Source organism: Notolabrus celidotus, chromosome 1 (assembly GCF_009762535.1).
Source record: "Notolabrus celidotus isolate fNotCel1 chromosome 1, fNotCel1.pri, whole genome shotgun sequence".
NCBI lineage: Eukaryota > Metazoa > Chordata > Actinopteri > Labriformes > Labridae > Notolabrus > Notolabrus celidotus.
In genome coordinates, this window is record NC_048272.1 from 29,459,707 (window position 1) to 29,472,844 (window position 13,138).

The following is a 13,138-nucleotide window of genomic DNA, read 5'->3' on the forward strand; positions in this document are numbered from 1 at the left end:
GTTTGTAGTTCTTAAAGGTTCAGTGTTTAGAAATGTAACTTACAATCTGACCCCAGGCTGAGACGCTCCCTTGCTCAGTCCTCCTGTTGGTGAAGTACCAGAAGTGATGGCGGCCTTCAAGGACAAAATCTTCTTTACACAAAAACGACCACTCTCTTCTTCTCCTTTCCATCAATGTGTTTCACTCGGCCACTAACTTAATACAACTGTCACTAGTTTGTCCGTTCTGTGCTGCTGTAGAAACATGGCGGTGCAAGATGGCAGCCTCCTTGGAAGGGGACCTGCTCTTATATAGATATAAAAGGCTAATTTTAAGTTAACAAAAGCAAAACTATTTTTATATTCAGTGATTAAACATTAATTTAAACATACTCCTGACTATCATATTCCATTTGTAACTCCCATCATTGAACAGTTAACCCTATTTATTTATGTCAATAAGCAGGTGTCCTTATATGAATGTTATATGAGTGTTAGATGAGTCATTATGACTGTAAGCATTTATCAGAACATAAAAAAATTACCCTTTCTAGAAGAAAAATGCAGACTAAACTGGACATTATCAAATTGACAGTTTGTCCTGGAGGCTGAGTCGTGACAGATATTAGACGAAGGGTTCGTAGATTGAGTCAAAGCGAAGCTTCATTAATCTTTGTCTTTACTATGATCGTTTTTTTCCAGGTTAGAGAGAAGTGATGTCTTAGGAACTCATTCATCACAGCTTTCCAAATTAAACTGTGTCCTGGATTATCAAAGAGGTGCTACAGAGCTGGCAAACGGTGTACATCTAATCAATGTTCAGAGTAATCGATATAAATGATCTGTATGCAGAGAGACTGATGGAGCTGAGAGAGTGTTTTCACAGCCCGGCCTCTTTAATAGGCACAGCTTTCAAACTGAATCGTCCCGCTCGTCATTCAGCTGTAGAATAATCCAGAAGAAAAAAAGGACAGCAGGATGTCCAGAGCCCGGAGATGGTTGCCAGGCAGCGAGCCGTCTCCAGAGCTAAAACCTCCTGTGGGCTGCAGACACATTGATTTATCAATTCAAGGCTAAGTGGGAGCAGCAGAAAAGTGACAGTGATCAAAAAGCTCATCCATAAACATCAGTGAGGGTCTGATCGAGAGGATGACAGGATGAGACATTTTCCACGGTCGGAAAAATCCCCAAAGACACCCACAAGGAGAAATGATGAGTGACGGAGGACGGTTGGTTTAAATCGTACCAGTTGGTTTTATTATGACAATGCACACTCGAAAAGCAAAAAAGCCTTGGCATCCTGCAAAAAACCAACAATATTATGACAATATGAGTCACCGGCTGGAGCCTGCACGGTCCAGTCACCCAGCCGACTGTGCCTTACATTATTATTGCAAAGGGTCACTTCAGTCAAACTCATTAGCAAACATAAGGACGAAATAAAACAAATTGTGATTACATAAAATATCGGTCATTCCATCTTTGTATAGTGGGAGATACATTTGATATGCAAACACACACAGGATAAAATAAAACACTTAAAATATGTGACCCATGACAAAAAGAAAACAAAGTGTACATAACTGAATCATCTTGAAACTCTAGGCTAAGATTTTACAAATCACAGGAGGCTAATCATTTTAATCAAACCATTTGAGGCTGTATCAAAAACTTGGTAAAAAAATTAGAAGGAGATTTTCATTGAGCCTTTTTCAGAGTTAATTTACTGGAAATTCAGAGTAGTTTAATCTTTCTGCCCCAATCTGAGCCACAGCGTCTCCTCTGTGACCGCTAAAATGTGAGTATCTGTACAGTCCCGTCAGGGACGTCATGGCACACAAAGTTTCTCCTCCGCCTGAGAGAAGGACTGCCTCCATACATAAAAAAATATCTATCCAAGGTCCAAAATAACCTGAGGGCTCTCTGTTAAAGTTTGGATGTAGGTGCTGAGTGGATGTAGAGAACAGTGGATAGACTGTTAATAAACTGAAGTTACACTGTCTCCTCATGTAGTGAAAGAATGAACAGTCATCTGCATCAAGCTTTATATTTTTGAATCCAACTTCAGTTATCTCTGTCTCATTCAGTTAATCCCTACTGACATTACTGCTAATCAGATAATAAGCCACTAGCTGGATGGTAATCTGCAACAGGTAAACAGCAACGTAAGCCTGAATAGCTGAATGCTAATGTTACCTGTTGTTTCATGGCAGCTAAGGGTGTACAGAGTATGACTTGATTATGTCCCTCTAGATTTTCACTGCCTGTTGTTTTAGAGGTTCAAATATGTGCTTCCTATCCAGAGCTTGAATCTGTGAATGAAGTCAGTTCAACGGGCCGCTTTGTTTTGGTTATGGGTGTTATCAAAGAGCTCCTTCAGGTTATTTCAGAGAGGCAGTCCCTTTCCTTCACCACCAAACACTATAACACAATCTATCAGAACGTCTTCCAGATATACAGTGAGATTAAAAATCAACGAAACAAACAAATTATTGATTATTCATCTCTAAATCTGTTTAGGCTACCTGTTATTCTCACCTTTACTAGACATGTGAGGAAGGATAGAAACAGACTAATGTTAAAGGCAAACTGTACTGATCTGATCAAACAGACCCACTCTCTCTCTCTTATACACACACACACACACACACAGATGCACGCACATACTTATGCACATAATCACACGCACACGCACACGCACACACACACACACACACTCACACTCACACACACACACACACACACACATACACATACACATACACATACACATACACATACACACACACACACACCTCAGCGTCTCATTCTGTGGTCTGATTTCAGATCCTTTGATAACTCTTTAATATTTCTCTGTATTAAAAACAGGAGCTGTTGCCTGCAGAGATCTGATGGCAGTTCACAGTCTTCTCGTTTTATTTCAAAGAAAGAAAAAGACGAGCTGATAGGCTAATGGTTCAGTCCAGAAACAAAAGCAGAAAAACACTGGGGTAATGAAAACACGAAATAAAAGCCAGAATTTAAAACCAACAGAAACAAACCAAGTGAATGCTGGGAAGGGAGAGCTCGTCTCCCGTGTGTCACCTCAGACCATCTGGTCTTCTGACAGCCAATGTGACGAGAGCTTGTTTGTCTTAGGCCACTGCAGTAGCTGGGCTACCACTAAAAAAGTAGTCCCTCCCAGCTGTTTGACCAATCACCCATCCGTTTACTGACCCCCCCCCCCCCGACTCATGACTGCCCCTCCCAAACCAAAGTCCCCTGTAGCTGTTGTGTACTTTAGCACCTCTTGTCATCTCTCCCTGTTAAAGTCCTGACAGACAGACACCAGAATGGAAACCGTCAAAGTTCCTCAGGCAGCCTCCCCCTCCACCTGATGAGAGGAGGGTGTCACAAGTCTTAGGGCGGGACGTAGGGGGGTGGAGATCTGTAGGGGGTCATGTTCTTGGGACGGGAACCCTTACCCTCCATTGGAGTGGTGAAGGGAGGTGGCGGCTGGTAGGGGGGCGCGTTGGGGTCCTCGTCCCGCAGAGCGGTGTACTCCCCCAGCAGCTCCTGGTTTAGGGGAGTTGTCTCTGGTGTGGCCATGTTGGGGTACTCAGGGGGAGGGAGTGGGGGCTTCTCTTCCTGTAGGATCAGGGGCATACTTGAAGAAGGAGGTGGCTTAGAGTCATCCAGCTCATCTGCAAATATGATGGGCACCCCTTTTTTGATGAAGGTGGCCTGGTCCTCGATGGTAAGCTTGCCCTTTCTCTTCTTCCTGTAGCAGATCATTGCAATGATACCTGCTATTAGCAAGATGGCTGCCACCACCACAGCAGGAATAACTGTGTGGAGGTAAACGTCATCTGTGCTCTGCCGGCCTGTTCCCAGAGCCGGAGTGACTGCTGGAGGTTCAGGTATATCGATCTCTCCTGGTGGGACGAAGGAATACGTCCTGCAGCTCGCCCGTCCTTTGACCATGACGTCCAGTGGTCTGAATTCAGGCTCCATAGAGTACCTGAAGGTCTGTGAGGGCTTCCCATCTGCACTGGCGAGTGTCCTGCTCATGACTTGGAGCTGTTCTTTGGGGCATGGGTGCGTTGGGAGGCTGGTGTTGGTCCACTCCACCACGATGGACCCTTTGCTGATGTTCCTCAGACTCACTGTGCTGCTGTTTCTGTCCCCAAGTGCGTATGCCAGCTTCTTGACCAGGAGGATCTTCTTGTGGATGTCGTTTGTTATTGAACGTGGCTCACCATCGAAGCGTGCCGTGAAGATCACTGGGGTCTTGTCATTTGCAGGCCAGCGGCTCACACGGACCTCAAAAGCATCGATTGCGTTCAGGCCACCTTTATCAGCTGCCTGCATGAAGTACTCATGTTTTCCCACGTGCTGGACATCCGGCAAGCCGTAGAGAAGCTGGCTGGTGGTGTTGAACTGGATCCAGGAGCCCTCTCCAACCACTTCGTTATGGTTCTGTCTCAAAGTGAGGCGCAGCTTGTCTGTAGTTCCATCCTCTTTATCAAAGAAGGTATCAGACGGGATCTTGACCTCGAAGTAGGTGCCCACCAGAGCGTTGACCTGGTCAATGGGGTTACGCAGGACAGGCTTCTCGTTGTATGGATCTGGGACAACTGCAGGTGACGGTGTAGTGCGTCTTGGGGGTTTTGCTGTGGAGGTCTTTGGCTCTCTGGGAACTGGCGTGGTTTTGGGTCTCTTGGGTTTCTTGGTAGGTCTTCTTGTTGGAGTGGGGGGTGTGGCTGTGGCCTCCACAATGGTAGGTCTGGTCATGGTTGGCTGGATAGAAATGGTGCTGGTGGTCTCCATCACCCGGGTTGGCTGAGGGGGTCCCAGGGTTGGGGTGTGAGCAATAGAGTCACGGACTCTGATTGTGGGTTTGCCCGGAAGGGGGACGGGGCCTCTAACTGGAGGAGCAGAACTTTCAGTCGGTGCAGCGATAGAAGGTGACGAGAGAGTCGGGATGATCCTCACCGGAGGCTCGACCACAGTCGTTGGAGGAAGCACGGCAAGGACGGGAGTCGGGGTGTTGTTTAACTGGCGCCTGACCCTCTTGGGGACGTGGGGCTTCTTGTTGGCGATGTGCCATCCCACCACAGGGAAGCCCAGCTTGGCGGACATTGTGCCTTCCTTTGCAGGACCCTGGACACTGTTGATGTTTGGGACTGTGCTCTGGTCTAATGAGCAGCCGAGCTTCCAGGACAGGAGGGCACCGTTCTCAACCACCTGCAGAGACACGAGGAGTTTAACGGTTTGTCAACTTTCACTAGAATTAACCCTCAAAACTTGTGACGGTTCAGTGGAGCCTACAGATATGTTTTCCTCATCATTTCTGTTTTATGAAATGCTTTACTGTATGTCCCGTAAAGATAAAATGTTATCAACTTAAACAATCAAAACTGTCAAAGTCATGAAACAGTGTGATTAATAATGAAAATATAGAAATACATCAAGTTATCTGAAAGAATACCCAAAACACATCAACTTATAATCATCCTCAATATAGAAACATTGAATTAAACATTTTTAATCATAATTTATTACCATTAAAATGAGTTCATGAACTTTTAAAACTGGGGACAGTTTTTAAATTTGGAGAACAGGGTTATGGTGAGAATAATCTCCTATGACCAGTACAAATGTCAAGGACGATCAACCAGAGCAATTATGCAAAAAGTCAGAAGCCTCATCGTTAGACTGAACTTTTGACTGATGCTCTGAAAGTCTGGTTTTTATTTTGGATCACTTCAAACAAGATTATGAAAATAAACTTTTAGTGCTGGGATTTTTTTTCAGTGCTAATGACATGATTCACAGCACCCATTCTCCTGTCGCTCACTCGCTCACCTTTTTGGCGTTTCCTGGCCCGGCCATGAACGCAGACATGTCAAACAGCCTGTTGTTGACCACAGGGAGGATCTTCATGCGCTGGAGCTCCACCCCAGAGAAGCTTCTCATGTTGTCCAGCAGCTGCACTCTCTGCTCAGAGCTCATCTTCGTCAAGTCTGCGTCCAGGATCACCGTCAGCACGGTGACCGGCTCCTCGTTGCTACACGTGAACGGCTGGACGTCATCTTCCGGCGTGGCTTGGTTTGACGCCAGCTGGGCTGAATCTGCGTCTGAATGATCCTCAGGGTGAACCTCGATGGAAAACACATCTGAGGAAGACGAGGGTTTGGACTGGTTGGAGGTGGTCACAGAGATGTAATGGACACCTTTGTCCTCATCCAAAGGTAAACCCTGCAGGATCCGGCTGTCTGAGTCCCAATGCAGCCAGGAGGGGAGGGAGTCCCGACCCATCTCTGTGATCTGAAAGAGAGGACACATGGATATTCACATCAGCTACAGACACTCGCAAATTAAAGACAGTTATACCTCGTCATGTGGAAACATGTTCAGTCTTTGTTTTTCAATGCAAACAACGTATGAAACAAAAAATGTCTGAAGCTTATGTTTGATCTGACAGCAGCGTACAGAGAGCGGAAACAGAAAGTGAAGATATCAAAGCAGAACACTGAAAATGTTTCCGTGCTCAGAGGATGATTTCTAGAAAAAAAAACATATACAAAGGTTTCACAAATAAAACACCGACTTTGATAAATTATGAATATTTCCTCTTGATCAACAGATTTACAGGCAGACGCTTCATCGGTTCACACGGACAACACTCAGGGTTACTTTATCTTTATAGCTCTTCATCTCTGAAGGTGTCACACACACAGAAACAGAATGACAGAGAGAGAGAGAGAGAGGGGAATGAACCTGAGCTAAGAGGAGCCCGTCACAGATATATTTCTACCTCCGTTTGTGTTCATGATACATGCATGTAAACTTTTTGGGTGATTAGGAACGTTGTCATCCACATTAGAGCTGAAGATATTTGTCCGAACCCGACCCAACCCGACCCGACCCAGCAGTCGGGTCGGGTTCGGTCATAATTCCTATCAATTTAAACGGGCTCGGGTCAGGCTCGGGCTTGCACAGTAAATGAGCGGTCAGGTGAATCTGGACTCCCCTCAGCAAGCAGTCGTGCGTCAACGGCACGAGCACTGGCTCACACGTAAAGTGATAACGCAGGACCTCTATAAGCTCGCATCATTCCTCTGGCCAAAATTTAACCAGCTGAGAATGTTGTCACACTCAGACAGGGAGGCAATACATGCTCATGCCCGGCTCTTCTGCAAGCTATGCACGGTGCTGCAGGTGCACGAAGAGGTGTGGAGACTTGAGACCCAGAGCTCTCCAGAGACGAGCGCGCTCATCCTCCGGCAAAAAGGGCAAATTTTGAGGAGTGGGAAAATGTACAGCAAGCTGACTGAAGATGACGAGGTATCTCGCTACATTAAAACAACTGTCATGGAAGATGAAACCGATGTTTTTGGCTGGTGGAAGATCAACAGACCTACCCAAAACTCTCAAAATTAGCCAGATCAGTAATGAATAATGTTGGAGCAGTCAGGCTGTAAACGGGTTCGGGCTTTAAAAAAATCTAGGTCATTTGGGTTTGGACGGGTTCGGGCAGAAATCTGTCGGGCTCGGGTCGGGTCTAACTTTTAAGGCCCGACTACAGCTCTAATCCATATAGCCTACAGCCCTTTGAGCACTGTCTGCAGCTCACGGAGCAGAGCATCACAGCTGACAGACAGGGGTCAAACTGGAGGGGTGGGCATGTGGGAAGAGTTGAGTGATCCTTAATCAGATTGTTTTCTGAGGACATCTGCATAGTTAGAGACTGATAAAAGGCGGACAACAGGGAGGTGCAGCTTTGAACAATGACTGTCTTATTGATAACAGGTAAATTATAAAGTTGGTACTGTATCTGTCTTGAGTGCATGATATGTGGGTTCTGGCTGAAGAGGGTTGGTTTAGGATACAAAAGGCTCTCAGACATGCTCTGCATCCACACCACAGCCCTTTAACACAGACAGGCGTGGTGCACAGCCCTGCGTCGTAATTTAATCCTGACTGAAATTAAAATAACTTGGCCAATTATTGGAGTGTGTAGGTCCCTGTGGCAGGAGGCTGATGGAGAGAAATGGATCACAGGGGAGTGACGACGCATCAACACACATAAATCCAACAGAAGAACAAATGCACAGAGAGCTGCCGGCCGACACGCTCATTCTGCAGCTAATAAATCCTGCTTGATAAATTATGTAGGGGCAGCGCTCCCCCGACACATCATTAATGCTCTAACCAGCACACAGGCAGCGCCGGGGGAGCACACGGTCACACACACACACACACACACACACACACACACACACACACACACACACACACACACACACACACACAAACACACACATAGATATACACACATACACACAAGGCCAGGGACAGACACACAAGGCTAGACAGATTAATGCATAGGTGCATTTTTCCTCGCCTTGAGGTGAGCTTTAACAATGAACCTCCTATGGATGTTTCCTTTGACCTACCTCTCTTTTTCTCTTGGCTCCACCCTCTGAACCCTCCTTCTCTCTAATGTGTAAACCTAAACTTTGTTTATCAATAAAAGGGTGAAGGGAAGCTTATTTCTGGGAAGATCATTCAGGAAGATGAGAGGAGTACTGTCCATGATTATCAGAAAACTTTAGGAAACACAGATGTGAGTTTAAACTCAGTTCACCTACAAGAAAAATGTAACTACAGGACATCACGTAAACATCAAACATTATGAAAACTGCTTGTTGTAGAGAAATCTAGAAATATTTAATTCTCTGGACTTCTGAATCTAAAATGCCAAAAGATGGCGTCCCACAGGGAGCCGTACTGGGTCCTTCTTTATTTAAGTTAATGACAAGACTTCAGTCTTGGTGTTACTGACAGAAAGACTCACTTTACTGCAGACAACACTTTCTGTCAAAGATCATGTTTGGGCATTATTTTATGGGACAGCTTGAGAAAGACGGGAGAGAGAGAGAGAGAGAGAGAGAGAGAGAGAGAGAGAGAGAGAGAGAGAGAGAGAGAGAGAGAGAGAGAGAGAGAGAGAGAAATCATTTCAGGACCAGGATCTGTCCCATTACCAGTGTTACTGCGGCCTCTGTACATGACAACGTGCTCTAACAGCTGAGCTAGACCAGAGCGTGATGCAGATGATTTGAGCCACATCCGAAAACAAGTGCGAAAGAGCAGCCTTAACAATGAACAAACAAATTTACACTCAAATTTACAAGAACCAAAACGATATTCACGATCAGTCAGAAAAACTCCTCACACAAGCTTTAAACCATCAGGACAGAAGACACTGTTCAGACATCACTGCAGAGACATCACTGCAGACAGAATCCACGATGGCGTGTATCTGCACAGAAAGACTAAAATACTTGTGTCATCGAATGTCAGCTCCTGCAGCAACGTTAGATTTAATTTGTCACACAGAGTTTCACAGCCTCCAAACTTCAAACTCATGGCCTCCTGACACGGCACCGCAAATTAAATCACAAAGAGAGGACGAAGGACGAGCGGGTTTACGGGCAGTAATTTCATCAGAGCTGTCAGAATGACTCAGTTAATGACTAAATTATGTCCTGATGGGACGGAGAGGGACGCTGTCTCCTCTGCTGACAATTAAACATGGTGACAATAACACTAAGAGGTGACTGAGGCTCCTTCTTGCAGGTGCTCTCATCAGGACAGGCAGAAGTATTTCAACTAAACTCAGCAGGTAAACTCAGGTTATTGTTTGAATGTGACGCTGAACACCCAGCTTCAATAATGAGTTCATCTTCTTACACAGTGAGGATCATTACAGGAGAAATCTGTATGTTCAGATTAAAGTTGTCTTTATTCCTGCTGTAAATCCTTTCTGATATCATCTTGTGTTTAAACACTCTGACTCTCTGTCTCAGAGGTTTTAATGAACTGCTGTCTGACTTGCTGACAGCAGATATGTGATGTACGTTAGAGCACAGATACACGAGGAAGCATTGGTTTACATGTCTGTGTTTATGTAATAGTTTGTCTGCAGTGTTTATTTTATTCAGCCTTGAATCATATGGTTATAGGGCACAGCTGGAGTCAGATGGGAGTCTGTGTGAGTCCTGACTGATAAAATAAAGCATGAATAAAAAACAAGAACACGTTTAAAGCAGCGTTTCCCTGCTGATAGAAAGTCCATCTGCTCCCACAGCTTCACACTGAAGCTAAATACGTGCGCACACACACACACGCACACACACACATGCACACACACACACACACACACACACACACACACACACACACACACACACACACACACACACACACACACACACACACACACACACACAGCGACTTAAAGGGGTGTGTGTGGCTGCTGTTCCTTCGCTCCATAAAAGAAAAATACATCAAACCCCAAATGTCAAGAAAAACACTCCATATCTCCTCCTGGCACACACACGCTCCATGTTTGGCCCTAAAGGTTATCACAGTCTCCCACACACTCCTCTAGACTCAAACAACACACACACACACACACACACACACACACACACACACACACACACACACACACACACACACACACACACACACACACACACACACACACACACACACACACACACACACACACACACACACACACACACACACACACACACGTACTCACTCCATGGGCAAGGTCACGGCTTGAAGTTGAGGAAACCATCGGTTTGGAGGATTAATGCAGAGCAGCAGTCAGAGAGGAGCAGAACTGTTAGTGGAGGTGTCACAGGTGGAGTTGTCTAAGTGGAAGTGTTACAGGTGGAGTTGTTACAGGAGGAGTTGTCTTAGAGAAGGTGTCACAGGTTGAGTTGTCTAAGTGGAAGTGTTACAGGTGGAGTTGTTACAGGAGGAGTTGTCTTAGAGGAGGTGTCACAGGTGGAGTTGTTACAGGAGGAGTTGTCTTAGAGGAGGTGTCACAGGTGGAGTTGTTACAGGAGGAGTTGTCTAAGTGGAGGTGTTACAGGTAGAGTTGTTACAGGAGGAGTTGTCTTAGTGGAGTTGTTACAGGAGGAGTTGTCTAAGTGGAGGTGTTACAGGTAGAGTTGTTACAGGAGGAGTTGTCTTAGAGGAGGTGTCACAGGTGGAGTTGTTACAGGAGGAGTTGTCTAAGTAGAGGTGTTACAGGTGGAGTTGTTACAGGAGGAGTTGTCTTAGTGGAGTTGTTACAGGAGGAGTTGTCTAAGTGGAGGTGTTACAGGTAGAGTTGTTACAGGAGGAGTTGTCTAAGTAGAGGTGTTACAGGTGGAGTTGTTACAGGAGCAGTTGTCTTAGTGGAGTTGTTACAGGAGGAGTTGTCTAAGTGGAGGTGTTACAGGTGGAGTTGTTACAGGAGGAGTTGTCTTAGTGGAGGTGTTACAGGTGGAGTTGTTACAGGAGGAGTTGTCTTAATGGAGGTGTTACAGGAGGAATTGCCAAAGTGGAGGTGTTACAGGTGGAGTTGTTACAGGAGGAGTTGTCTAAGTGGAGGTGTTACAGGTGGAGTTGTTACAGGAGGAGTTGTTACAGCTGGGTGTCTTACAGGAGGAGTTTTTCAGATCTCCTGATTTTTCTGAGCAGCTTCTGAAAATGAGGGTTGTTTATCTGTAACAGAAGCACAGAGTCGACTCTCCTGTCCCTGCGTGCTTTGATTAGATTCCTCATGTTTCTGCAATCTTTCAAATACTACCTGCTATACTGCGTTTGAATTTAGTATGTAGTATGACTGTTCTGTTCGATCTGTGTTGCAGTAGCTGAGCCAGGCGTTTCGGAAAGCGGAAGTAAACAACGGCCAAGCTGATATATAAACTGGTTCTTTAGCATCCATGTATGATTTAAAAAGTTAGGAAGTGGTTTATATGGAAATATTATAATTTTCACAGCAACTAAAAACTGAGTTCACCCTGTCAAAAAAAAAGAAGAAAAAAGAAAAAGAGGAACGAGTGCTGTGCATTGTGGGAAACAGTACGCGGGGCAGAGTGGTCCGATGAACACTGTGAAATTATCCCGAATCAGTAGACATCCGTGGAGTTTTGGTACTACAGAATTTGCTCTTGTTCACATACAACATACTACATACTGAGTTTTGGCCAAATCAGTACATACTGCTAGTATAGTAGGCGGTTTCGAAAACAGCCAGCATGAGGAGAGGGACTTTATGAGACTGTTCATTCAAGAAACTGACACACACACAAACACACAAGCGCACGCACAAACACACAAGCGCACAAGCGCACAAGCGCACACACACACACACACACACACACACACACACACACACACACACACACACACACACACACACACACACACACACACACACACACACACACACACACACACACACACACACACACACACACACACACCTCATCTCCCTTATTAGAGGCGGGTGCACCTTTTTATCCCTGCACAAACGCAATCACACAGACTGTAAGAATAACCAGATACCACAGACAGATAGAGAGATAGAGAGAGAGAGAGAGAGAGAGACAGAGACAGAGAGAGAGAGAGAGAGAGAGAGAGAGAGAGAGAGAGGTAGTAAACAGAGGGATATTATGAGGAGAGGTGGAGTCTCTTTGGGGAAATAAAGCCGCTCATTGTTGTGGTTTAAAGGAAACGAGGAGAAAGAGGACATTGTTAGAGAGGGGATGCTGACAGCTCAACAGATAACACTCATATTTCTAAGAGGAGGAGGAGGAAGAGCAAGAGGAGGACGAGGAGAAGTCTGCACATGCTGATTCCTCCCGCAAAGGGAGGAAACAGGAAGGATGAGGGATCGAAGGGAGGATGCATGTAGGTGAGGATGAGGAGACAGTCGTTGAAAAGTTATCACAAGACGTCTGCCACGATACATGGTTGTTGGGATTGTGTTTAATTCAGTATACAGCAAATCATCACCCGCTCTGTTTTACTGGTCCTGCATCAGATCACTGGACCCTGAAGCAGACTGAAAACTACATGTCTGATCACAGAGATACTCTGTCATGATAACAACATGTGTGTTACCTGATACGTTACTATATCACGAATTACGTGATCCATGTTTCAAACACACCAGAGGGTCCGAGAACAGAGAGATCGACATTTAGATGAAGAATAATGGAGGAAGGGTGTGAGAGTGAGAGGTAATGTGAAAGAGGAGGTGAGAAGTGGAGAGAGACCGAGAGTAACCCAGCACGGGGCGAGCGAGGGAAAGGTTACAGAGAGA

The 13,138-nt window shown here is 45.5% G+C and overlaps 1 protein-coding gene across 2 annotated transcripts in view; it reads right to left on the minus strand.

Moving 5' to 3' along the window:
- Nucleotides 1-1,209: 1,209 nt before the first annotated feature.
- The window catches only part of LOC117812253 (dystroglycan-like), a 46,554-nt gene continuing 34,625 nt past the window's right edge, over nt 1,210-13,138 (minus strand). For both annotated transcript variants that reach the window (XM_034682915.1, XM_034682923.1), the window contains 2 exons: nt 5,827-6,288; nt 1,210-5,205 (listed from right to left, as the gene is read on the minus strand). In XM_034682915.1, coding sequence (XP_034538806.1) covers nt 3,379-5,205; nt 5,827-6,288 — 2,289 coding nt within the window. In that variant the 3' untranslated portion in view covers nt 1,210-3,378. The remainder of the gene's footprint in view (nt 5,206-5,826; nt 6,289-13,138) is intronic.